General features: G+C 37.2%; 1 protein-coding gene across 9 annotated transcripts in view; it reads left to right on the forward strand.

The window, feature by feature from the left end:
* The window catches only part of PPP4R4 (protein phosphatase 4 regulatory subunit 4), a 104,162-nt gene that overhangs the window by 73,952 nt on the left and 4,071 nt on the right, over positions 1 to 26,139 (forward strand). For 4 of the 9 annotated variants that reach the window (XM_027520777.1, XM_027520781.1, XM_027520783.1 and 1 more), the window contains 9 exons: positions 1,290 to 1,437; positions 6,645 to 6,789; positions 10,845 to 10,886; positions 10,987 to 11,061; positions 17,208 to 17,277; positions 17,841 to 17,936; positions 18,234 to 18,330; positions 19,441 to 19,511; positions 25,988 to 26,135. In XM_027520777.1, coding sequence (XP_027376578.1) covers positions 1,290 to 1,437; positions 6,645 to 6,789; positions 10,845 to 10,886; positions 10,987 to 11,061; positions 17,208 to 17,277; positions 17,841 to 17,936; positions 18,234 to 18,330; positions 19,441 to 19,511; positions 25,988 to 26,135 — 892 coding nt within the window. The remainder of the gene's footprint in view (positions 1 to 1,289; positions 1,438 to 6,644; positions 6,790 to 10,844; positions 10,887 to 10,986; positions 11,062 to 17,207; positions 17,278 to 17,840; positions 17,937 to 18,233; positions 18,331 to 19,440; positions 19,512 to 25,987; positions 26,136 to 26,139) is intronic. The other 5 variants (XM_027520778.1, XM_027520782.1, XM_027520785.1 and 2 more) reach the window with 3 other exon arrangements.

Below are 26,139 nucleotides of genomic sequence, written 5' to 3' on the forward strand. Positions count from 1 at the left end.
AGATCTTTGATTAATGAAAAATTCATCTACTCTAGGCTACCTTTCATGAATTTCTATACTTGAGAAGTTAAAATACATATACTTATTGTTGAAAGCTCAGTTTCTATTCTGATAAATACAATTTGAAAACAAGATACAAGCAGGTTTTCCATGAATCTAATAATTTGTTTTGTGTTCTTATATTAAATAATACAGAATGTGGGTTTTGTCCTCTTGAATAGATTTGATAGTACACTCAAATGTGAATCTAGTGAGCCGAAGTGGTTTATAATGTCTTAAAAAATTGTCAGTTAACAAATGCAAATTTATTTTAATTTGCTATGGGCTAAAATCAAGACAAAACCTTTTGTTAAAGAATTAATTCTTGAAGTAGTGATAGACACCTATATATACTTAGTGAATTTGTTAATTATTGTGTACTTGTTTTGACCATAGTGCCTTAATGCTTTTATTAAACTATTATCCAGCATAGACAGGTAATGGGATTTTCTGGTTATTATAGTTTACCATTTTAAGTATGGATCACCACTTTAAAAAAAAAATTAGAGCACATAAAATTCTGTTTAAGAAAAATTTTGCTCAATATACTTTAATCTTTCTTTTTTTTTTTAACTGTATTTTAATTCAATTTTCAGTTTTTAGTGGTAGGGCCTGCTCTTTAGAATGTTTTATTTTGAATGGAGATTATATTTGGTTTTAAACATTAAGAATTTTGCTTTTGAATATGTGTGTAATAAGGGAGAAAAAAATTATCCTTTAAATATTGACCTGAATTATTTTCAGTGATAATTTTGTTTATATATGATTTATTTCAAAGCATTTTAAGAAAACAAGAGGAAGAAAACAGTTAATTTCATTGGTCAAAAGATTTTGAAGTTATACAGACCTGCATTTGAATTCTAGCTCTGTTCCTTTAACCTCTATGAATCTTGGTACTCTTATCTTTTAGTAGGAATAAATATATACCCATCCCATTGGGCTTTCAGGATTTAATGAGATAATATGTATCAGTACTTAGTACATAGCGGGTAATCAAAAAATAGTAAATATGTTCCTTTAATATTTAATAAATGCTTATTGAATTAAATGTAATATTTAATAAATTTCTTTCTGTTTTTTATGCTTTCATTAATTCAGGGGTATATAATATGATTTTTTTCCCCTTATCTCTTGTTTTTGCTAAGCAAATTGTGGGTATAAAAAAACTGTCATGGGCTTTGTGATTTTTGTCACGGGAAATTTTATGTAGGAAAAATTAAAACACAAAACTTTTTTGTTGTTGTTTCTAGAACTGGGCCAAGGAAAAAGTTATTGGAACAGACTCCGATTTTTGGATACCTGTGAATTTATTATAGAGATCTTTTCCAAATCATTTTTCTGTAAATATTTCTTTCTACCTGCTATTGAACTGACACATGATCCAGTAGCAAATGTAAGGTAGGATACTAATCCAAGAATATATTTGAAAAAATTGTATTTTTTTTAAATGTATCTTATTCATGAATAAGAAACTGAGCTATTCAAAAGTGTTTTCTTAGTCTTGAAAATAATCAAGAACTTGTACTCATTTTGAAATTCTTGGTGGTCTTAATTGAGCCTCAGTAGGACTTGAAAGTGTGATTTTTTTAACACTGTCTGAGGCCTTTAGTTTATTGGGTTGACAGCTGTAGTCACAGCCAGACTGGCAGGCTTCTCCAGCCATGTGGATACACACACTGATACCAGGAGAAGATTGAGTAGATATGATTAACTTATCTATCTTTTAAGCCTAGAGAAAAAAATAGTTCAAAGTTGGCTTGGAGATCTGTCCATTTTTATAAGCCCATTTACTCAGCAGGGCTGTTTCCAAGTCTTTTCTTTCTCCTTCGTTCAGCGCTCTCACAGTTTTGAAATCCAGTAAATGGTAATTGGATTTGATTAATTAACTGTGAAGTTAAATGAAACAGGACTGAAAATGGCTTGCTTGGAAATTGAAAAAACTGAATAAATTGTATTTTGCTTTTTTTTCTCCCCAAATAAGCATATTAATTTTTTTTAAAAAAGTAGTGGTAAAACATACATAGCATAATGCCATTTTAACCATTTTGTACAATTCAGTGGCATGAAACACACACACACATACACACACAGGGTTTGAGTTATTTGTACATTGCATACTGATTTAAAGAGAATTTTAAACTGTCAGCCATGAGGTTTCTGTGTTTGTGCTCTATGTCGGTGTTCCACGTTTGAGGAACTCACATCCGTAGGAGACACAGTCAGAGTCAAGACTTCCTGAACAGGACTGCAGAGCTCCCTGCTGAGTATTCACATGCCAGCCACGCTTCATGCTCGTTCCATGCTGTGTGACATATGTGCATCTTTTATAAACAACTGATGTGCATTGTAGGCAACGGGTAATCATTTAACACTTTTTAACAGGAAGAATTGGCCAGGCAATAAGCATAGACTAATAGCATAGTTGTTGAGAAAGACATATACCAAGATTTGTCAAAAGATGTTGAAGAGTTCAGCCTGAGAATGTTATGAGCATTATTTAGGAGGAACAAATCTAGATATTGGTTTTATTTTGTAGAGAAAATACAGAAAACATAATAGCATTGGCTTTAGTATTTTGTGCATCTTGCCTGGAAAATCCCATGGATGGAGGAGCCTGGTAGGCTGCAGTCCATGGGGTCGCTACAGTCGGACACGACTGAGGGACTTCACTTTCACTTTCCACCTTCATGCATTGGAGAAGGAAATGGCAATCCACTCCAGTGTTCTTGCCTGGAGAATCCCAGGGGCAGGGGAGCCTGGTGGGCTACTGTCTATGGGGTCGCACAGAGTCGGCCACGACTGAAGCGACTTAGCAGCAGCAGTAGCAGCAGCATCTTTCCTGTGCTGTATAAACAAGAGCTAAGGTTTCCTTGACTTGAGATTTAAATTAAAGTGATTTTAAGTAGATTGAAAGACCCTGATGGCAGTTCTTTAGAATTTATCTCTTGGTAAATAGTTAATGGATTCAACCACATTGTAAACCTTTTGCAAATTGAAGTTGTGATTCTAGAAAAGCAGATTCCAACGTGATGAATTATCCCTTATCAGACAGTTCCCAAAAATTATTTGAAAGGGAATGAAATCATCTCTACTCAAGTCAGTGTGACTAGCAGCATAGCATTGACTCTAAGAGAAAGCAACCTGTCAATTCAAAAACCAAATGAAGATGAGTATTGCTCTGTGAGTCTTGGTGGTTTTGTTGAGTAAGAGATCATCTGTGTCTTGGTTTTGACTCTCCTGCCTGGGCAGCTGCCAGCCAAAAAAAATGGGTCCAGCTACATCATGTACTCTTGGATGCCAAAGCCTTCGCCCAGCTCTGTAGAGATGGCCGGATAGAATGGAGGCCGCCACAGGCGAGAGAGGCAGGATCATGCAGGTTAGAAGGAGAGCAGCTGGAGCTACACTTCCTGACCTCTATACCAGCTGCGCGTCCAGGCAAATTACAGAACCTCTCTGTGCATCAGTTTCCTTGGTACTTAATTCATGGGGGTGTTCTGAGGAATAAATACCTGAGATAGTGTACATGCAGAGTTTAGCTTACCTGAAAAGTGTGGCCCTTAATTTCAAAATCTTCCTAATCTCCTGGGCCCAGGATTCTCATCGAGTTAAATAATTGCTAAGGCTTGGGTAGCTTCTGTTGAATGTAGGTTTTCTAGATGTGCCTTGGGTTATAAAGAATGAAGTGTGCATGGACTGCTGATTGTTTCTGCTTTTCCTTAAGTGAATGTTGAAAATTTAAATTCATCGAGTCTGGACAGTATCAAGGCTAGAAAAAGACTATTGGTATTCAGAGGAGCTTTCTCTTCAGCTGCCAGAAATGAAAACAATTCTCTTTGGGGTAATTGGGACCTCTTAACTAGAAAAAGCATCACCACCATGCTTAGCAGTATCTGTGGTGAGTCCTGAATAAGTGTGAGACTATTATTGCTATGTACAGAGGTGAAAATTCTGGGGAAGAAACATCTTTTGCCTTTTTGGTTAAATAGCAAATTTTCTTGTATATGAGGAATCCTGTACTGAAGCTCAGCTGAGAAAGCATCCTGAGAACTCCAGGAGTGGGACTTAGTTGTCTCAAGCTTTGGCATAGAAATAAAAAAATAGTATCTGGAGAGTGCTGAGACAAATGAATGAATGAATACAGCAGCCACAAATTAGACAACAGCCCTGACAAAGCAATAGAATTTTAGCTTAGTAAATAGAACATTTCCTGCACCACCTTTTCCTAGAAGGTTGTTTGTTTGTTCCGTTGGTAGGTTGGTTTTTTGTTTGTTTTTTTAACTCTCCTGGATTTCCTCTTACCTCTCTGGAATTCTTCAGTTTGCTTGTTGGTTCCTTATCAGCCCATCTGGACCATGGGGGTGCCATAGAAACTCTCCTCTTATCTCTCCTTCTCAAACTGCACTTGCTGCCTGGGTAATTCTCCGGGCTCCTGGTTGACATAGCATCTATGCTCTGAAGATTCCTGACAGCACATCTCCAGCATGGGCATCCACCCTGGACAGAAGGTTCATCAAGGCAACTGCCCACTGCATTTCCATCAACTACCTAACAGGCTCCTCAGAGTTAATCTATCCAGTTAAGCCCCACCTTCCTCATCCACACTTGCTCTTTCTGCCATCTTCTCCATCTCAGTAAATAACCATTTTGTCTTGCCACTTGCTCAGGTCAGAGCCTTGACCTCCTTTTTGTCATTCCACCTCCAGGCCCTCAGCACATCCTCCTGCTTGTATAAAATATTCAGATGCCAGCCACTTCCCACCGCCTCACTGCTGCTTCTCTGGTTCAAGAACCAGAGTGATGGTGGTGCCACCATCATCTTACTGGATTACTGAATTACTGGATTCTGGCCTGGATTACTGAAAGAGCCTCCCCTATCCTATCCCTTCTGTCCTTGTCCACCTACAGTCTAATCTCAACACAGTAACCAGATGATACTTCCCAAATGTTAAGTTGAATCTTTTTTTTTTTTTCATTACAAGCTCCTTTATTTATTTATTTTTAGTTTTATTTTATTTTTAAACTTTACAATATTGTATTGGTTTTGCCAAATATCGAAATGAATCCACCACAGGTATACATGTGTTCCCCATCCTGAACCCTCCTCCCTCCTCCCTCCCCATACCATCCCTCTGGGTCGTCCCAGTGCACCAGCCCCAAGCATCCAGTATCGTGCATCGAACCTGGACTGGCGACTCGTTTCATACATGATATTATACATGTTTCAATGCCATTCTCCCAAATCTTCCCACCCTCTCCCTCTCCCACAGAGTCCATAAGGCTGTTCTGTACATCAGTGTCTCTTTTGCTGTCTCGTACACAGGGTTATTGTTACCATCTTTCTAAATTCCATATATATGCGTTAGTATACTGTATTGGTGTTTTTCTTTCTGGCTTACTTCACTCTGTATAATAGGCTCCAGTTTCATCCACCTCATTAGAACTGATTCAAATGTATTCTTTTTAATGGCTGAGTAATACTCCATTGTGTATATGTACCATAGCTTTCTTATCCATTCATCTGCTGATGGACATCTAGGTTGCTTCCATGTCCTGGCTATTATAAACAGTGCTGCGATGAACATTGGGATACACGTGTCTCTTTCCCTTCTGGTTTCCTCAGTGCATATGCCCAGCAGTGGGATTGCTGGATCATAAGGCAGTTCTATTTCCAGTTTTTTAAGGAATCTCCACACTGTTCTCCATAGTGGCTGTACTAGTTTGCATTCCCACCAACAGTGTAAGAGAGTTCCCTTTTCTCCACACCCTCTCCAGCATTTATTGCTTGTATGTGCAGAACCCTCCATGGCTTCTCATTGCTCTCAAAATAAAACCAGTTTCCAATCTGTAGTTGCAAGGCCCTGGATGATCTGACCTCCTATTTCCATACTGAGGCCTCTAGCTAAATTTGTTTTTGCTCTGTTCTCACCACTCTAGCCAGCTTGGGCCAATTTGTTAATTTGGGGCAACTCCTAAGGCAAGCTCCCCTCATAGGGCATTCGCTCTTACTATAACAGTCTTCTCTAGATATTCACATGGGTTAGTCCCCAGTTTACTTTGTCTTTGCTTAAATGTCATTTTTTCAGTGAAAGCTTCACAGAAACCCTCTCTGACCACATGTTTGAAACTTGTAACCCCCCTCCTCTGGTACTCCTTCACCTTCTTTCCTTGCTTTATTGTTTTCTGCAGCACTTACGCTGTTTGATGGACATTTTACTCATTTGTTAGAGAAGGAAATGACAGCCCACTCCAGAATTCTTGCCTGGAGAATCCCACGGGCAGAGGAGCCTGACGGGCTACAGTCCGTGGGGTCGCAGAGAGTCAGCCACGACTGAGCGACTAATGCTTATTCATTTGTTTATCCTCTCTCCCTACCTGTGGACTAGAATGAAAGCTCTGTGAGGAAGCAGAGAATTGTGTTGATTTTATGCACTGCAATGTCTCAGCACCCAAAGTAATGAATGCTTGACTCATGTGCCCTCCATAGGTATTTACTGCATAATAAACTCTCAAGCTAGCTAAAGCTTGAATTTTCTTTCAAATTCTTGTGACTATTATTCCAGGTTATTAAACTCACTCACAGGTTAATGCTTTTTAATTTATTATAGAATGAAACTTTGCTACTTGTTGCCCAAAGTGAAATCTACTCTGAAGATTCCTGCAGATAAGCATCTACTTCAGCAGTTGGAAATGTGTGTGAGAAAACTCCTCTGTCAAGAAAAAGATAAAGATGTTCTGGCTATTGTAAGAAGAGTAAGTATCCCTCTTGCCATGGCATTTGTCTTTCTTGGGTTAAGATGGGCTTACTCCTTGGAAGGAAAGCTGTGACCAACCTAGATAGCATATTAAAAAGCAGAGACATTACTTTGCCAACAAAGGTCCTTCTAGTCAAGGCTATGGTTTTTCCAGTGGTCGTGTATGGATGCAAGAGTTGGACTGTGAAGAAAGCTGAGCACCGAAGAATTGATGCTTTTGAACTGTGGTGTTGGAGAAGACTCTTGAGAGTCCCTTGGACTGCAAGGAGATCCAACCAGTCCATTCTGAAGATCAGCCCTGGGATTTCTTTGGAAGGAATGATGCTAAAGCATCCAGTACTTTGGCCACCTCATGGGAAGAGTTGACTCACTGGAAAAGACTCTGATGCTGGGAGGGATTGGGGGCAGGAGGAGAAGGGGATGACAGAGGATGAGATGGCTGGATGGCATCACTGACTCGATGGACGTGAGTTTGAGTGAATTCCAGGAGTTGGTGATGGACGGGGAGGCCTGGCCTGCTGCGATTTATGGGGTCACAGAGAGTCGGACACTACTGAGCAACTGAACTGAACTGAACTGAATCATAGCTTCACTATTTTAACTTGATGGGCTACCAGTAGTATGTTAAAATATTTAAATCATTGCTAGAGTAGTAAGGATTTGGTGGATGTGTGCTCTAACTGAAGAGGGAAGTTCCTTCTAGAAAGCATTTACCTGGTGGCTCAGCTGGTAAAGAATCTACCTGCACTATGGGAGACCTGGGTTCGATCTCCAGCTTGGGAAGATCCCCTAGAGAAGGGCATGTCAACCCATTCCAATATTCTTGCCTGAAGAATCCCCATGGACAGAGGAGCCTTGTGGGCTGTAGTCCATGGGGTCAGAAAGAGTCGGACACGACTGAGTGACTAAGCACAGGGGGCGCTGAAACATTAAGCTTTCATTATTGGTAATATAAGCTCTATGAGAGAGAGCTTGCATTTTAGGTACTCTGTAAATACTTTTCAGCTAATAATGAATGTTTCACTCACAGACTATTTATAAGTGATTATAATTGGTAAGACTTTGTTGGTAAAGTCACCTTTGATAGAAACTTAGCCCTGGGACTTCCCTGGTGGTCCAGTGGCCAAGAATCCACGCTCCCAATGCAGGGGGCCTGGGTTCATTTCCTGTCAGGGAACTACCCACATCCCACAGCTGAGACCTGGCGTAGCCAGCTAGCTAGGAACTTAGCCATGGAAGGATTAGAAGGGCCTTCAGTGACCTGTTTGACTTTGCAGAAGCTCTGGACCTAGAAATGTTAGGTATCAGCTTAAGATCTTATTAGTAAGTGGCAGCTTCAGGGCTGGAATGGAGACCCCTTACCCCTTTTCACTTCATGGGAAATAGATGGGGAAACAGTGTCAGACTTTATTTTTTTGGGCTCCAAAATCACTGCAGATGGTGACTGCAGCCATGAAATTTAAAGACGCTTACTCCTTGGAAGGAAAGTTATGTCCAACCTAGATAGCATATTCAAAAGCAGAGACATTACTTTGCCAACAAAGGTCTGTCTAGTCAAGGCTATGGTTTTTCCTGTGGTCATGTATGGATGTGAGAGTTGGACTGTGAAGAAAGCTGAGCGCCGAAGAATTTATGTTTTTGAACTGTGGTGTAGGAGAAGACTCTTGAGAGTCCCTTGGACTGCAAGGAGATCCAACCAGTCCATTCTAAAGGAGATCAGTTCTGGGTGTTCTTTGGAAGGACTGATGCTAAAGCTGAAACTCCGATACTTTGACCACCTCATGCAAAGAGTTGACTCATTGGAAAAGACCCTGATGCTGGGAGGGATTGGGGGCAGGAGGAGAAGGGGACGACAGGGGATGAGATGGCTGGATGGTATCACTGACTCGATGGACGTGAGTCTGGGTGAACTCTGGGAGTTGGTGATAGGCAGGGAGGCCTGGCGTGCTGCTATTCATGGGGTCACAAAGAGTCAGACACAACTGAGCAACTGAACTGAACTGCCCCTTTTCAACTATGTAACATTGTGTTTTATGGCTTTTTTGTTAGGTTTTTTTAAGCCTGTGATCTTATATGGATTGTTTGTCAGTGTTTAACACTGAAACAGTAAACATTTGGGTTAGTGAAGTCAAACTTGAAAATACTTTACAATCTTTAAAACCTTTTTTGCCAAACATTTACCTAATGTTTTTATGAGATTAAGTCAAGTTGTTATTTCTATGAATCTGAATGTGGAATTCAGGATACATAGTTTTTGAGCCTTCATTTGTAGTGAGAGAAATGAATTTATTAATGTTATCAGCAACTTGGTGTCAGTGATGGGGGGTGGGGGAAGGAGAACCCTTTTATTTTCTTTTCTTTTTTCTAGAGACCCTTGCGATGTTGCATAAGAAGCTTTTTTAAAAAGTGATTTGATAACTTAGTATTAATTAGTATAATTTTATTTTACTGAAATGTAAATTCTCCTTTCATTAACTGAAATAATCAGAGATACTCAGAATCTGGACATACATCTAAATCTAAAAACATAGATATACATACATTTGTTTTTACCAGATATTTCTGTCTTTACCATTTAATTACAGAAGTATAGGCAATGGTGTTAACTTTCAAAATAGTAAACGTGAGACAGTTACTTTTTAAAATAATTAGTTAATTTGGCTGCATCGGGTCTTAGTTGCCCGTGTAAGATCTCCCCTGTGGTGTGTGGGCTTAGTCGCCCAGCAGCATGTGGGATCTTAGTTTCCTGACCGGAGACTGAACTTGTGTCCCGTGCATCCAGAGGGGGATTCTTAACCCCTACCCACCAGGCAAGTTCCAGTTACTTTTTTGAGAGTATTTATAAACTGAAGAGATAACTCAAGCTGATCCCATTAAATTGGGGCAAAATGCTATAATTAAATAGATTACTGAATGGATTATTCAGGACTACAGTTATTTTAAGAACATTGCACATGAGGAAGTCATTCTGTCTCCTAAAAATTCTGTACTATAATGTTTATCAGACTGACGTATTGGTGTGGGAACCCCTCAGGAAGCTATTCAAAGCCTTGCAATAAAAATGAAATAGCTTAGTCTGGTCAGTTTTTTTAAGATGAAAAATCATTTCATTTAAAAGGGATATTTCATGGTGTGAATTGCAACATTTTCATAAATTTCAGCATAAAAATAAAACCAAATAAATACTATGTTTGCAATCGATAGCTTTGGGCATATGAATAAATGTACTTATATCTTGACCATCAGAGTTATTCCTATAAAGAAGTACTGTCTTCTGTCAGAGATAGAACCCTGGATTAGATGGGCCAGTGTTTGATTGAAATAATTTATTTCAGACAGTGTATTCTGAAAGACATAAATTAAGAGAATGCTTTCAGAGCAAAGTATTTTCTATTCATTAGAATGTCATAAGGATCAAAAGTTTCTGTGGAAAGGAACCAAGAATATTAAACCAAATGGTAGCCAGCTTCATATGTATTTAGCCAAAAGATTTTTTTAATTTCAAAAATTATATTTCTGAACATTCAGGAAAGAGTGGCACAGGGAGTTATTAGAAAATAGTTAAATTGCATGTATTTAGTATTTAAAAGAATCCTGTAGACCTGCTTTTCTTAAGGTTAAAAACTTTTAAAGTTTAAATTGATCCTGGTATTAATATGTGAAGTGAAGTAGCTCAGTTGTGTCCGACTGTAGCCCCATGGACTGTAGCCTACCAGGTTCCTCCACCCATGGGATTTTCCAGGCAAGAGTAGTGGAGTGGGTTGCCATTTCCTTCTCCAGGGGATCTTCCCCACCCAGGGATTCAAGCCGGGTCTCCCACATTGTAGGCAGACGCTTTACCATCTGACCCACCAGGGAAATCCTGGTATTAATGTATAGTGGCTGATTAAAAGTCAGCACAGAGTTAAGAAGAACTTTAAAGGTTTTTTAATTTAGCCTTTCACATAGTGGAGAAATCTCTTCTTTGAACCTCTGTCTAGAAAAGGAATCTTTTTGAGAAATGAGTAGTCGATTTAATTGCTGTTGAATTATTTTAAAACATTTTCTTTGCAGACCGTGTTAGAGTTGGACAGAATGGAAATGTCCATGGATGCTGTAAGTATACTCCCTTTACCTTGTGTGGAAAGGAATCTTTAAAAATTGGCAGAGACTCATCATTACTGTTTCACAATTTCATTTTAAACTTTAAACTTAGTTTCAGAAAAAGTTTTATGAGAAAGATTTGTTGGATCAAGAGAAAGAAAGAGAAGAACTACTTCTTTTGGAAATGGTATGTGTTCACATGCATACACACCTACTTCTTTCTGACCAGTATTAACTGTGCTGTTATTAAACTTAGTAAATTATTTCAGTATCACACTACTTTTACTTTCTCTATAAATAACTAAAGAAGAGTCCTAATCTTTTGAAATATGTTCTTTCATGAACTGGAAGAAAAACTACATTTGAAAGCCTTTTAAAAAATACCTTCTTGAAGTATATTGACTTATGATTAACTGCAAATGCTTAATGTGTACAATTTGGTGAATTTTGACATGGACATATCCATGAATCCAGCATATAAAATACCAAACATTGCTGTTCGCTCAAAAATTTTGTTGTGCCCCTTTGTGATCTACAACTAATGAACTGAATCATTTATTAGTACTTTGTGGGTCATGCTTCTCTCCATCAGCATAATTCTTTTGAGATTCTTCTACGTTGTTGTGTATATCAAGAGATCACTCCTTTTTATTTCTAAATAGTAGCCAGACTATGGATATACCACCATGTTTTTGCATGCATGCTAAGTCGCTTCAGTTGTGTCCAACTCTTGGTGACCCCATCTATAGCCCACCAGGCTCTTCTGTCCATGGGATTCTCCAGGCAAGAATACTGAAGTGGATTGCCTTTCCCTTCTCCAGGTGATCTTCCGACCCAGGGATCAAACCCGCATCTCTTACATCTCCTGCATTGGCAGGCAGGTTCCTTACCACTAGCGCCACCTGGAAAGTCACTTACCATGTGCTATATCCCTTCCTTAATGGACATTTGGGTTACTTCTAGCTTGGGAATATCAGTGAAGAAGTCTCTGAGTGGATGTATACTTGGATTTCTTTGGGAAAATAACCTAGGAGTTGAATGCACGGATCATATGTTAAAGTATGCTTAACTTAAAAACAGAGACTGTTTTGCAAAGTAACTGCACCATTTTACACCCCCACTGACTGTGGTGGAGAACTTCAGTTACCTCATATCCTCTGTAATGCTTGTTAGAGTGAGGGTGTAATGGTATTTCATTGCAATTTCAGATTGTATATCCCTGATGCCTAATGAGGCTGAGCATCTTTGCCTTTGTGTATTGGCCATCCTTAAATCTTAGTTGATGAAGTCTATTTTTAGATTTTAAAGTGGGTTGTTTCTCTTTTTATTATCAAGTTGTAAGAGTTCTTCATAAACTCTGAATACAATTCCTTTGTCAGATACACATTTTATGAATATTTTCTTAGAGTCTGTGCTTCTTTTTTCATTTACTTAATGGTATCTTTTGAAGGGGTTTCCCTGGTGGCTCAGACGGTAAAGTGTCTGCCTGCAATGCGGGAGACCTGGGTTCGTTTCCTGGGTCGGGAAGATCCCCTGGAGAAGGAAATAGCAATCCACTCCAGCACTCTTGCCTGGAAAATCCCATGGACGGAGGAGCCTGACAGGCTACAGTCCATGGGGTTGCAAAGAGTTGGATACGACTGAGATATTTTTAATATTGATCAAGTGCAACTTATATCCGTGTTTTCTCTTAGCATAGTTCATGCTTTTTTTGTACCCAAGAATCCTTTGAAAGTGAAAGTGAAGTCATTCAGTCATGTCCAACTCTTTGCGACCTCATGGACTGTAGTCTATCAGGCTCCTCCATCCATGGGATTCTCCAGGCAAGAATACTGGAGTGGGTTGCCATTTCCTTCTCCAGGGGATCTTTTCAACCCAGGGATTGAACCCAGGTCTCCTGCATTGCAGGCAGACGCTTTTACCTTTTGAGTCACCAGAGGAAGCCCTTAGTCTATCCCCAAATTATAAAGACTTTTTCCTGTTTTTTTCTAGGAATTTTAGTTTTAGGTTTTACATTTAGGTCTATGAATCATTTCAAGTTACTTTTGTTTATTTTTTCTGACTAAGCAGTTATTCTAGCACCATTTGTGGTAAACTGTCTTTTCCCCATTGAATTGCTTTAGCACCTTTTTTTTTTTTTAATCAGTTGTTCATAGGTGTGTATATGTGTGTGTGTGTCTCTGCTTAGGGACTCACTATTTCATTCCACTGATTTTTATGTTTGTCTTTCTGGGCATTCTAAACTGCCTTGAACACTGTGTAGTAATTCTTAAACTCAGGTAGGGTCAGTTCTCAAACTTATTATTTTAAGTTGCTTTGGCCAGTTGAGGCCTTCTGCATTTTGATACAAAGTTTAGAATCAGTTTGTCAATTTCTAAAAAGCCTGAAATTTTAGTTAGGATTGTGTTAATTATCATTGATCTGTAGATCAATTTGGAAAATTGCCATCTAAACTTTATGAGTCTTCTCATGATTGGTTTATTTAGTCTTTACTTTTCTTCTCAGTAGTTTTGGTAGTCTCAAGTATAGAGTTCAAGGAAGTCTTTTGTTAGATTTATTTCTAGTATATTATGTTTCTTGGCATTGTGGATGGAATTGTAAGTTTAAATTTTGCTTTCTAGTTTTTTGTTGCTGGAGCTTAAGAATACTGTTGATTGGGGAGGGAGGTGGGAGGGGGGTTCAGGATGGGGAACACGTGTACACCCATGGCAGATGCATGTTGATGTATGGCAAAACCAATACAATATTGTAAAGTAAAAAAAAAAAAAAAAAAAAGAATACTGTTGATTTTTGTATATTAGCCTTGTATTTTGCAGACATGCTGTTTTCTTATTTGTTCTAGAAGTTGGTTTTTAGATTTAATCAGACATTCTACCTGAGGAAAGCTTTCTTATCTTTCTTTGTCATCTTGAGGAAAGCTTTCTTATCTCTCCTTGCTGTTCTTTGGAACTCTACATTCAAATGAGGATATCTTTCCTTTTCTCCTTTGCCTTTTGCTTCTCTTCTTTTCTCAGCTATTTGTAAGGTCTCCTCAGACAACCATTTTGCCTTTTTGCTTTTGTTTTTCTTGAGGATGGTCTTGATCACTGCCTCCTGTACAATGTTACAACCCTCCGTCCATAATTCTTCAGGCACTTTGCCCATCAGATCTAATCCCTTGAATTTATTTGTCACTTCCACTGTATAATTGTAAGGGATTTGGTTTGATTTAGGTCATACCTGAATGGTCTAGTGGTTTTCCCTGTTTCTCAGAGTGAATAATCTCTGAATTTTGCAATAAGGATTTCATAATCTGAGCCACAGTCATCTCCTGGTCTTATTTTTGCTGACTGCATAGAACTTCTCCATCTTCAGCGCTAATGAGTATAATCAATCTAATTTCAGTATTGACCATCTGGGCATGTCCATGTGTAGAGTCTTCTCCTGTGTTGTTGGAAGAGTGTGTTTGCTATGACCAGTGCGTTTTCTTGGCAAAGCTCTGTTAGCCTTTGCCCTGTTTCATTTTGTACTCCAAAGCCAAACTTGCTTGTTACTCCAGGTATCGCTTGACTTCCTACTTTGCATTCCAGTCCCCTATGATGAAAAGAACATCTTTTTTTGGTGTTAGTTCTAGAAGGTCTTGTAGGTCATTATAGAACCATCATCCATTGCTTAGACCCAAGTTTCCCTCTCGTTTTTTTTCCCCTTCAGCCTGAAGAATGGAGTGCAAGTATTTTTAGACAGATTATTTTAGTTTTCCTTTATCTAAAATTTTTGATAAATTTTATCAAAATTTATCTTATTTTTGCCTTCCTCTTTGAGGGATATTTTTATTGAATACTAAGTTTGCAAGCCTTTTTTCATACTGTACTTAAAAGAGTTATTTCTGTCTTTGTTCTGGTCTCTCTAGTATCTGATAAAATATCTGCTCTCATTTGAATTATTGTTCTTTGTATAATGTTGTTTGTCTCTGACTACTTCCAAGGTATTTTTTTGTTTTTTAGCAGTTTGATTTTGATATTTTTAGGCATGATTTGCTTCATATTTATCCTGTTTTGGATTTGTTGAGCTTCATGAATCTGTAAACATGTATCATTTCCCCAATTTGGGAAGGTTTGACCCGTTGTTTAAATATATCTTCTGTCCCCTGTTGCTCACTCTTATATTTCTGGGTCAATAATTATACACGTGTTAGATCTTTTGATATCATCCCACAGGTCTGTAAGGCTTTATTCTTTCTCTTTTTTCCTCCTTAAACTCTGCTTCTCAGAGTGAATAATCTCTGTTGATCCATCTTCAATGTCACCAATTCTTTTCCTGCCTTCTCCATTTGGCTATTAGACCATCCAGTGGTTTTAAAGTTTCCAGTACTGTGTTTTTCAGTTATAATATTCCCATTTATTTTATTATATTGTCTATTTCTCTACAAAAAATTGTGCTGTGAGATTAAAAACTTAAGTGGAAATCCTCTGAAAAGCAATTGTGTTATTCAGCAGTCTAAAACAAAGATTAGAGCTCAGTATAGTCAGTGGTAGACGTTGCAAAGAGTAAACAGGCTCTAAAAATTTTAGGACTTGTAATTTATTATAAGTTATATAAGTTATTAATAAGTTATATAACTTGGTTATTAATAACTTATATAACTTATAACTTTAGGACTTAATAACCTAAACCCAAGACAAAAATCAGAGACTAGAAAAAGATTCACAGATGATCCTACTATTAGAGTTACCCAACGAGGACTTCAAGATAATTGTGATTAATATGATTACATAGTAGAGGAAAAGATAAAACAAATGGCACTACTTCTTAAGCTCACTTAGCAATATTTTTCAGCTTTGCATGTTTTATTTTCAGTTTTATAATTTTTATTTAATAGTTTTTTATGCAGTCCAAGTCTATGTGGAATTTTTTGTCTGTTTTCTCTTTTCATTTTACACTTGTTCTTGAAAAGAATGTGTACTCTCCATTGTTGACTGTAGTGTTCTGTACATGTTGGTCATGTCATGTTTGTTCAGAACTGATATGAGTTATCTTGGTTATTCTGTTGGGATAAAGAAGACTTTGAGCTTCGTAACATTTTGTTTCTTGGTCTGGGAGCTGATTATATGGGTGTGTTCATTTTGGGAAAATTTACTGAGCTGTATACTTACAGTTTGTGTACTTTCTCTATGTGTATTATACTTCAATCAAAATTTAAATAATATCTACAAAATTTTTTTTTCTCTCAGGCTTTTAAAAGAAGGGTGTTGTTTTTTCACTTATCAGTTAGAAATGGAAAGGGCCAATAGTACCAATATTTTGCTGATGAGAATTAGTGAATGAAAGTGAAGTGAAAGTGTTTGTGACACAGTCGTGTCCAACTCTTTATGACCCCATGGACTATAAACCCCAGGCGCCTCTGTCCATGGAATTCTCTAGGCAAGAGTACTGGAGTGGTTTGCTGTTCCCTTCTCCAGGGGGTCTTCCCGACCCAGGGATGAAACCTGGGTCTCCTGCATTGCAGGCAGATTCTCTACCATCTGAAAGGCTCATTGCAACAGTGATACCAAATTCATTGTTTTATCTTGACAGCCCTCCAAGGGCACAATTCCGTAGATGTAAAAAAAATCTGAAAGAACTGTGACTTCTTTAGATACCAATTTTGAAAAAAAATTACTTCTGTTAGGTATTTTTGTGAACTGTATTTTTATATCTCTAAAGCTTAGAGTAATTTCTAATTAGAATAGTTTTCTAAATCTACTTATGCTTGTTAAATAATTAATTCAACGGAAGCATACCTCCTTGCTATACTTTAATAGTTTAGATTGGATAATGAATCCTCCTAGAAGCATTATACTTTGTGTACTCTGTTGCTTTATGTCTCACTTTTAATTGGACATAAGGGAATGTAGTATTTTAATCATAGCTCTGCCAGTATCTTTATCTAGAGTTCTGTTGCCACTTTTGTCTTCTCTGAAATTTTTGTCATCAAGAAAGGCAAGATTGCATTTTTTTCCTTCTAGATTGAGTTGGTTGATGTAGTGTATTCTTGGTTATTAAAATATTCATAGCTTTGGGACTTTGAAATGGTGAATAATCATATGTGTGAAACAACATGATGCATAACTGTATGATCTTAATTACATAAAAATGGATGCTTAGTTATGAAAATACACAAATGAGACCTGGGAGGACACGTCGAATGGTAAACTGCTTGTGACTGTGAATGACTTTGCTTTTTGCTTCTTGTGTTTTTTTGGTTGCCTATTATGCACATGTTAACTTTTAATAAATAAGTGTTATTTTAGAAACCTTAAAAAAGTAAACCTACTTATGCTTACCTTTAATACTAAGGTGCTGTTTTATTAATAGGAGCAATTAGAAAAAGAGAAGCAACAAAATGATGGAAGGCCCATGAGTGATAAAACCTTTGAAAAGAAACGTAAGTACTTTTGCCACATCCTCACCACCAAGGTACATAATTGACGTTATATCCCAGCATTCTGAAAGGCCATGCTGAGTTGTTTTTTTTTTAAATTTTTAAAATATGTACTTGTTTGTTTATTTTTTAATTGAAGGATAATTGCTTTACAGAATTTTGTTGGTTTCTGCCAAATATCAACATGAATCAGCTATAGGTATACATATGTCCTCTCCCTCTTGAACCTCCCTATGCTAAGGTTTTAATTTTATGTGGAAAATCACTTTCTTTGGTTTATCAAAAGTTGTTCTCATAAATGGATGCTAACTGATACAGATCCTCACCAATAAATAAATGGTGAGGATCAGTACAGAGGTTCAGATCCTTCAAAGGAAAGTTTGAAGTTTGATAATAGCAATAAGATTGTGAAATTGATCACTGAGTAACTAAGAATGAAATATTTAAATATATAAAGAATAAGATTTGGGAAATAGTGCTGCTTAGTGAGAGAAAGTGGTTCATAGTCTCTGTGTTGTCTTGTGTGTATGGAGATTAATCAGAGGAATTTGTAACACTTAAAACAGAGTTTGTTTTAGGTAGAGACTCTAAGACACCAACAAGTCTGCCCAAGAACATCCCCATTTCTGTTCCTGGATCCTCCTCTGCCACCCCATCCACAAGTAAGAAACTGGTTTTTGTGTCTGCTTTTTTCCTTTTATAAATGATAATTACAAGGAAGTCACTCTATGAGATATGAGATATTGTTTGAAAAGCTCTAGTTTTCTTTTACTTTGTTTGGTGCTTCTTAATGGGCAGTAAAGTAAGAAATACTCCAGTCAGGTCAAACCAAGGCAGGGAAGCCACCCGCTCAGTGTGGTACTCACAGTGGTGGGAGCTGGAGAGGGAATGGGGTTGGGGCAGCTGAGGATGAACTGATGAACTAAATAATTGCATTTGCCTTCTGCTTGTTACTCTAGGTAAAGAAATCAAGAAATCTAAATTGATTCGAAGCCAGTCTTTTAATAATCAAGCTTTTCATGCAAAATATGGCAACTTAGACAAATGTACTACTAGGTATGATCTGTCAGCTCTTCACATTCTGACTTAATTTTTATTTTAACACATCTTTATGTGAGATGTTTACATTATTATATAAAATTGGAATTAATTTTGAGGTTTTTCATAGGTGAACAATAAGTTACCATCTATAAAAATTTGATGTTAAGGAAAATAATAGTCTTACCAATTTGCATAAGAACAGTTATCCTGGAATTCTAGGAAGACTGCTTCCCCGATCCTGTGTAACACATCATGGAATCTGTATATCGTTTTATGAGGAGAGTGGTGCTCTATCACACGTGCCACACAGCTTCTAAATGGGTGTGGACATGCCCCATTCACTGAATAGATGTGATAGCCATTTGCTGTTCATGTTGTTTCTGTCCATGAAGAAACCGCTGGCCTCTTTCTGTGGTAAAATGGTCACAACAGAGTTCTCCTGACTGTGGTTGTACATCTAGTCTCCCTTTTGGCCCAGTAGACAAAATTATAAACAGTTAAGATTAGGGGAGAATCAGTATAAATTAAATGACCATGACTCTTATATATAGTATACATATAGTAAATATGTAACAGGTGCAAATCAGTCAGCAAGCAAAGTAATTTTAAGGAACCGTAAATGTCTTCAAAACTCTTTATCAAGAAAAAGACTATGTTATGGAAAAAATGTTTTTTCTTTTGTTTTTTTAAACATTTTTATTAAAAAATTGAAAAAAAAAAAAGCTTAATCTGGATGTGTTTCAGCTATGCTTTTGGACATTATTGGTAGAATTATTTACAGTTCCTAGCCAATAGGGTGATCTCAAGATGGGCAAAAGAGAATAGAACTAAAGATGTATTATTCCTAGGAAAATTTTATCTCTATTACCTGTTTTGGCTGCGTATCAAAAGAAAAACTGTTATTCTGATGTAGCAGAAGTTTAAGGAAATGCTTTTAACTTAAAGTAATTGTTGTGAGGTGTGGAATGTAAAAAATAAATGAGAAAAGTAGTAAGCATGTTTCATAACAAGTAGAGGAAAGCATTAAGGAAAAGTTAGGAAAGACCAAGTGGTATTTTCTGATCAGTGGCTGAGGCTGAAAGATACATTTTCTTGTATTTTTAACTAAATCATGTTCTTTTCTAGTAAAAGTTCTACAGCAGCATATACACCTTCTGTCTCAGGTTTATCAAAGACTTCTATGATTTCACTAACTGGTAAGTAGAAATCTGAGCTCTTCAAATAATTATTAAATTTAATAAAATACAGTTTTCTTTAAATGACTCATTTCTTTATTTCTAGATACAGTGTCCCCAAATTTATGTCTGTATCAAATAGCAAAGAAACTTTCCCCTAGCAATTAAAATGCTTGACAATACTATTTTGTTTTCACTGTGTCAAGAGTCAGAGTTCAATACTTTTAAAAGAGGAAAAGTACAAAATGATAGGATAGGTTTTACTGCAGTCTGAAGACCTGCTCAGGCATAGACTAAAAGTTTTAATTTTTAAGGAAGTTAAAAACACTAAGGCTTCACTGTGGATCATATGCAGCTAAACAGTTATAGTATTACATACTTGAAAGTTTATACCAGGGATAAGCAAACTTCTCTGTAAAGGACCACATGGTAAATATTTTGGATTCTCTTGGCCAAACTGGTTTCTGTGACAATTACTCAACTGTAGTATAGCAGAGTAAAAGCAGCCACAGACAATACATAACAAGTAGGTGTGGCTTTTATTCAACACAATCTTGTTGTATTTCAGGGAAAAAGGAGGCCTGTAGAGGGATAGCGATCAGGGAGTGGCCGGAAAGTAAAGCAGTTAGAACACATACAACATTCATCAATTAGGTATGCCATCTTATATGGATGTGGTTCATGGTGCCCTAAGACAGTTTCAGTAGTAACATCAAACATTACTGATCACAGACACCACCGTAAATATAATAACAAGGAAACAGTTGGAAATATTGCAAGAATTATCCAAATATGACACAAAGACAAGAAGTGAGCAAATACTATTGGAAAAATGGTTCTGGTAGACTTTCTGGATGCAGTGTTGTCACAAACCTTTCAATTTGTAAAAAAAAACCAAAAAAACAAGAAAAAATGCATTATCTGTTTTGAAAAATGAAGAGCAATAAATTGAGGTAGGTCTGTGTATGGTCTGCAGATTCTAAAGTTTAACATCCATGGCCTAAAAAGCATATCTCTCATAAGGGTAAATCATTTATTAAAATATTTGAAAAATATTGTCTTAAAGTTTCAGTATTATTTTGGGGAGATGAAATAAATTAAATGAAGTATTTCCTAGGTTTCTTGGTTAGAAAAATGTGCTTATTATTTGTTACTTATTGACTTTCAGACTGAGGAAAATATCACTATACAATTACATATCTGCTCTATAATGAGAAAATGGGAGCAAAATATCTCTAAACAAATATATTAGGTGTTTACATAGAGATTGTATTTACTTTGGGAGCGAAGATGGGCTTGAGGATGATTGTCATTTGAGATGAACCTTAAGGTGCTCTAGAATTTTGACAGGCAGAGATGGGTATGGAATACCATCCCATTCAGAGAACCTGTTAGAAGTAAAAGCTGACTATTGTGTCTTTAGAGACCAACAGCAGCCTGTCAGGCTGGAGTGTGGAGAGGGTGTGTGTGGGGTTGGGGGAGTAGTGTTAAATAAAAAATGGAAAGGTCAAAGACACAGTGTGGAAACTCAAATTAATACTATTTACTTAACATGTACCCATCAGTCATCAATTATAGCATTCCAAAGCTCTGTAGGCACCACAGGCTGGAGGAAATGTAAAGGAAATTCTAGTAAGGATTCATGGAAACAAGTTGCAATGTATCCATTGCAGGTGGATATGAAAATCGGTGGAAGTTTTTGGGAGCAATTTGGTCAAGTTCATCAGGAATCCTAGTTTTTAAAAATATTTCCTCAAAAAATCCCGTATCTAGTGATCTGTCATGAAGTATAAAATAAAAAAAAACAGAAAACAGAAAAAAAGATTTGTCAGTGTGCACTCTTGATATGATGTGATGAAAATACTACTTTAACTCTTGTCATCCTACCTCAAACCTATAACCTTAGTCTAATTGTGAGAAAAGCATCAGACAGATTCCAGTAGAGGCACAGCCTACAAAATATTTGACCAGTACCCCTCACAACTGTTAAGGTCATCAAAAACAAGGGAAGGCTAAGAAGCTGTCCCAGCAAAGGAGACCTGACAAGTAAGTGTATTGTGGTGTCCTGAATGGTATCCTTAGATACAAACAGACATTGGGTGATACTGAGGAAATCTGAACACACTGTGGATTTTTGTTAATAATACCATGTTACCATTGGTTCATTGATTGTACCAAGTATAGTATATAAATGTAAGGTATTAATAAAAAGGACCCTGATTTTGGGAAAGATTTGAAGGTGGGAGGAGAAGGGGACAACAGAGGACGAGATGGTTGGATGACATCATTGACTTGATGGACATGAGTCTGAGAAAGCTCCAGGAGTTGGTGATAGACAGGGAAGCCTGGCATACTGCAGTCCATGGGGGTACAAAGAGTTGGACATGACTGAGTGACTGAACTGACTGAACTGTGGGGGTAGGTGGGAATTCTTCATACCCGTCTCAATTTTTCTATAAACCTAATACTTTAAAAAGTTATGTGTGTGAAGATAACATTTTATTTTTTTTTATTCAATTTTAATTTAAAAAAAATTATACATGTGTTCCCCATCCTGAACCCTCCACCCTCCTCCCTCCCCATACCATCTCTCTGGGTCGTCCCAGTGCACCAGCCCCAAGCATCCAGCATTGTGCATTGAACCTGGACTGGCATCTCGTTTCATACATGACATTTCACATGTTTCAATGCCATTCTCCCAAATCTTCCCACCCTCTCCCTCTCCCACAGAGTCCATAAGCCTGTTCTATACATCAGTGTCTCTTTTGCTGTCTCGTATACAGGGTTATCGTTACCATCTTTCTAAATTCCATATATATGCGTTAGTATACTGTATTGGTGTTTGTCCTTCTGGCTTACTTCACTCTGTGTAATAGGCTCCAGTTTCATCCACCTCATTAGAACTGATTCAAATGTATTCTTTTTAATGGCTGAGTAATACTCCATTGTGTATATGTACCACAGCTTTCTTATCCATTCATCTGCTGATGGACATCTAGGTTGTTTCCATGTCCTGGCTATTATAAACAGTGCTGCGATGAACATTGGGGTACACGTGTCTCTTTCCCTTCTGGTTTCCTCAGTGTGTATGCCCAGCAGTGGGATTGCTGGATCATAAGGCAGTTCTATTTCCAGTTTTTTAAGGAATCTCCACACTGTTCTCCATAGTGGCTGTACTAGTTTGCATTCCCACCAACAGTGTAAGAGGGTTCCCTTTTCTCCACACCCTCTCCAGCATTTATTATTTGTAGACTTTTGGATCGCAGCCATTCTGACTGGTGTGAAATGGTATCTCATAGTGGTTTTGATTTGCATTTCTCTGATAATGAGTGATGTTGAGCATCTTTTCATGTGTTTGTTAGCCATCTGTATGTCTTCTTTGGAGAAATGTCTATTTAGATCTTTGGCCCATTTTTTGATTGGGTCATTTATTTTCCTAGAGTTGAGCTGTAGGAGTTGCTTGTATATTTTTGAGATTAGTTGTTTGTCGGTTGCTTCATTTGCTATTATTTTCTCCCATTCTGAAGGCTGTCTTTTCACCTTGCTAATAGTTTCCTTTGATGTGCAGAAGCTTTTAAGTTTAATTAGGTCCCATTTGTTTATTTTTGCTTTTATTTCCAATATTCTGGGAGGTGGGTCATAGAGGATCCTGCTGTGATGTATGTCAGAGAGTGTTTTGCCTATGTTCTCCTCTAGGAGTTTTATAGTTTCTGGTCTTACATTGAGATCTTTAATCCATTTTGAGTTTATTTTTGTATATGGTGTTAGAAAGTGTTCTAGTTTCATTCTTTTACAAGTGGTTGACCAGATTTCCCAGCACCACTTGTTAAAGAGATTGTCTTTAATCCATTGTATATTGAAGATAACATTTTAAATAACCTCAAAAATATTAAATGCTCAGGGATCAAATTTAGCAAAATGTTTGCTAGATACTAACATTGCTGGAAGAAATTAGACATAAGTAAATGGAAGTCATACCTTGTTCATGGATTGGAAAACTTAATATTGTTATGATGTCAATTGTTTTTAAATTGAGCCAGAGATTCAATGCAATCTTGATAAAAATATTTTTGAAAGTTACTGTGTATTTAAATACACAGAACTGAGTATTTTGAAAAAAAAAATTACCTGATATCATTTACTCCTAAAGCTTCAGTACTCAAGACTGTATGACCTACACTGACAAACATAGTTGGCTGAGTTTTAAGATTTTTTTTACTAAAATTTTTTGATGCTAAAACAATTGAATATCCATAATAAACCCAAAAAAACTGAACCTCAATTCTTATCTCACACTATACACAAAATTAACTCAAAATGTATTGTAAACTTAAACACAGAAGTTAAAAATGTGACATTTCTGAAGAAAATATAGAAGTAAGTCTTTGTGATTTTTAGAATTGACAAAAATTTCTCCAGACCCATAAAATATTAACTTACTGTACTTCATTAAAATTTAAAAGTTTGACACTTTGAAATAGAGTGTTAAAAAAATAAAAGGCAGGACACAGATTAGGAGAAAATATTCGTGTTACATATACCTGACAAAGGACTTGTATCTAGAATATACAAGTTGTTTTTTTTTTTCAAGTTGAAGTATAGTTGATTTACAATAGTGTTAGTTTCAGGTGTACAAGCACAGTGATTCAGTTATATATATATTCTTCAGATTCTCTTCCCTTATAGATTATTAGAAAATATTGAGTATAGTTCCTTGTGCTGGCTTCTCCGGTGGCTCAGCTGGTAAAGAATCTGCCTGCCAATGCAGGAGGCTCAAGAGATGGAGGTTCAATCCCTGGGTCAAGAAGATTCCCTGGAGAAGGAAATGGCAACCCACTCCAGTATTCTCGCCTGGAAAATTCCATGGACAGAGGAGCCTGACTGGCTACAGTCCATGGGGTCACAGAGAGTCAGACATGACTGAGTACACATGCCTTGTGCCATTCAATAGATCCTTGTTGGCTATCTGTTTTATATATAGCAGTGTGTGTAAGCTATTCCCAACCTCCTAATTTATCCCTCCTGCCATCCTCTTTATGTTTTATATGTCTGTGAGTCTCTTTCTGTTTTGCAAATAAGTTCATTTATACCTTTTTTCTTTTTTTAGATTCCACATACAAGTGATATATTTATTGTTCCCTGGCTTACTTCATATAGTATGACAACTTACTATCATAGGTCCATTCAAATGCTGCTAATGGCATTACTTTATTTTTATGGTTGAGTAATATTCCATATTCCACCAAATCATCTTAATCCATTCATTTGTTGATGGACATTTAGTTTGCTTCTAATGCCTTGGCTATTACAAATAGTGTTGCAATGAATGCTGGGGTGCATTTATCTTTTCATATTATGGTTTTCTCCGGGTATATGCCCAGGAGTGGATTGCAAGATCATATGGTAGCTCTATTTTTAGTTTTTAGAATATACAACAATCTTTAAAACAAATCAGGCAACTGATTTTAAAATGGGAAAAAGATTTGAACAGGCATTTCACAAGAGAAGATATACAAGTAAATAAAAAGATGCTTAAGATCAGTAACATTAGAGAAATGAAAGTTGATGCAATGAGAAAAAAATCACACACACACAAGGAGATACCACATCACATCCACTAGTGTTTAAAAATGCTCACAATATCAAGTGTGTGAGAATGTGGAGTAACCCTCCAGGACTCTCATATATTGCTGCTGGAAACGCAAAGTGGTATAATCACTTCAGACGGCAATTTGGCAGTTTCTTAGGAAATTAAATATACACTGACTACATTATTCAGCAGTTCCATTCAAGACTTAACGAAAGAGAAAACACATGTCCACATACAAACTTGCACACTGTCATTCACAGCAGCTTTGTTTGTATTAGATTATAATGGGGGTGGAAATCATGATGTCTGTCAATAGGAGACTGGATAGACAAATTTTGGCATGTCCGTGCAATAGGAATGTTCTCAGTCGCTCAGTCATGTCGTACTCTGCAACCCAACGACTGTAACCCACCAGGCTCCTCTGTCCATGGGATTCTCCAGGCAAAAATACTGGAGTGTGATGCCATTTCCCAATAGGAATACTGGTCAGCAATAAAAAGGATAAAGTATTGACATATAAAATGAGGATGAATTGCAACATAATTGTGCTGAATGAAAGAAGTCAGACAAAAAAAGAGTGTATACTGAAATGAAATTTCATGAAATGCAGACTAATCTGTAGTGAGCAGCAGCAGGCAGGTTCGTGGTTGCCTGGCATTGGAGAGGGAGCGGAGGGATGATGAGGCAGGAGCAAATGTGATGGTTGTGTTCATTCTTGATTGTGGTGATGGCCTCATAGTATATACAAATTTCAGGACCTTAAATTTGTGCAGTCTATTGTATATAATTTATACCTTAGTAAAGTTGGCTTTAAAAGAAGGGGAAAAGTCAGCTCTCATGAACCTTCTTGAAGGTTCACATCTGTCTAGTGGACTCCATCTGGCTGACTGTACGTGTGTTCTTTCAGATGACTCATTCCGGATGCGTAACACCAATAGCACTCCCAGTTCCTTTTCTTCTAATACTTCCCTGCCCAGCACCTCCCGAGGGACAGGTAACTCAGTTGATCCCAAGAGCAGTGGAAGTAAAGATACACAACCACGGAAGGCTACCTTGTAA

This window comes from Bos indicus x Bos taurus, chromosome 21 (genome assembly GCF_003369695.1).
Source record: "Bos indicus x Bos taurus breed Angus x Brahman F1 hybrid chromosome 21, Bos_hybrid_MaternalHap_v2.0, whole genome shotgun sequence".
NCBI classification, from domain to species: Eukaryota; Metazoa; Chordata; class Mammalia; order Artiodactyla; family Bovidae; genus Bos; species Bos indicus x Bos taurus.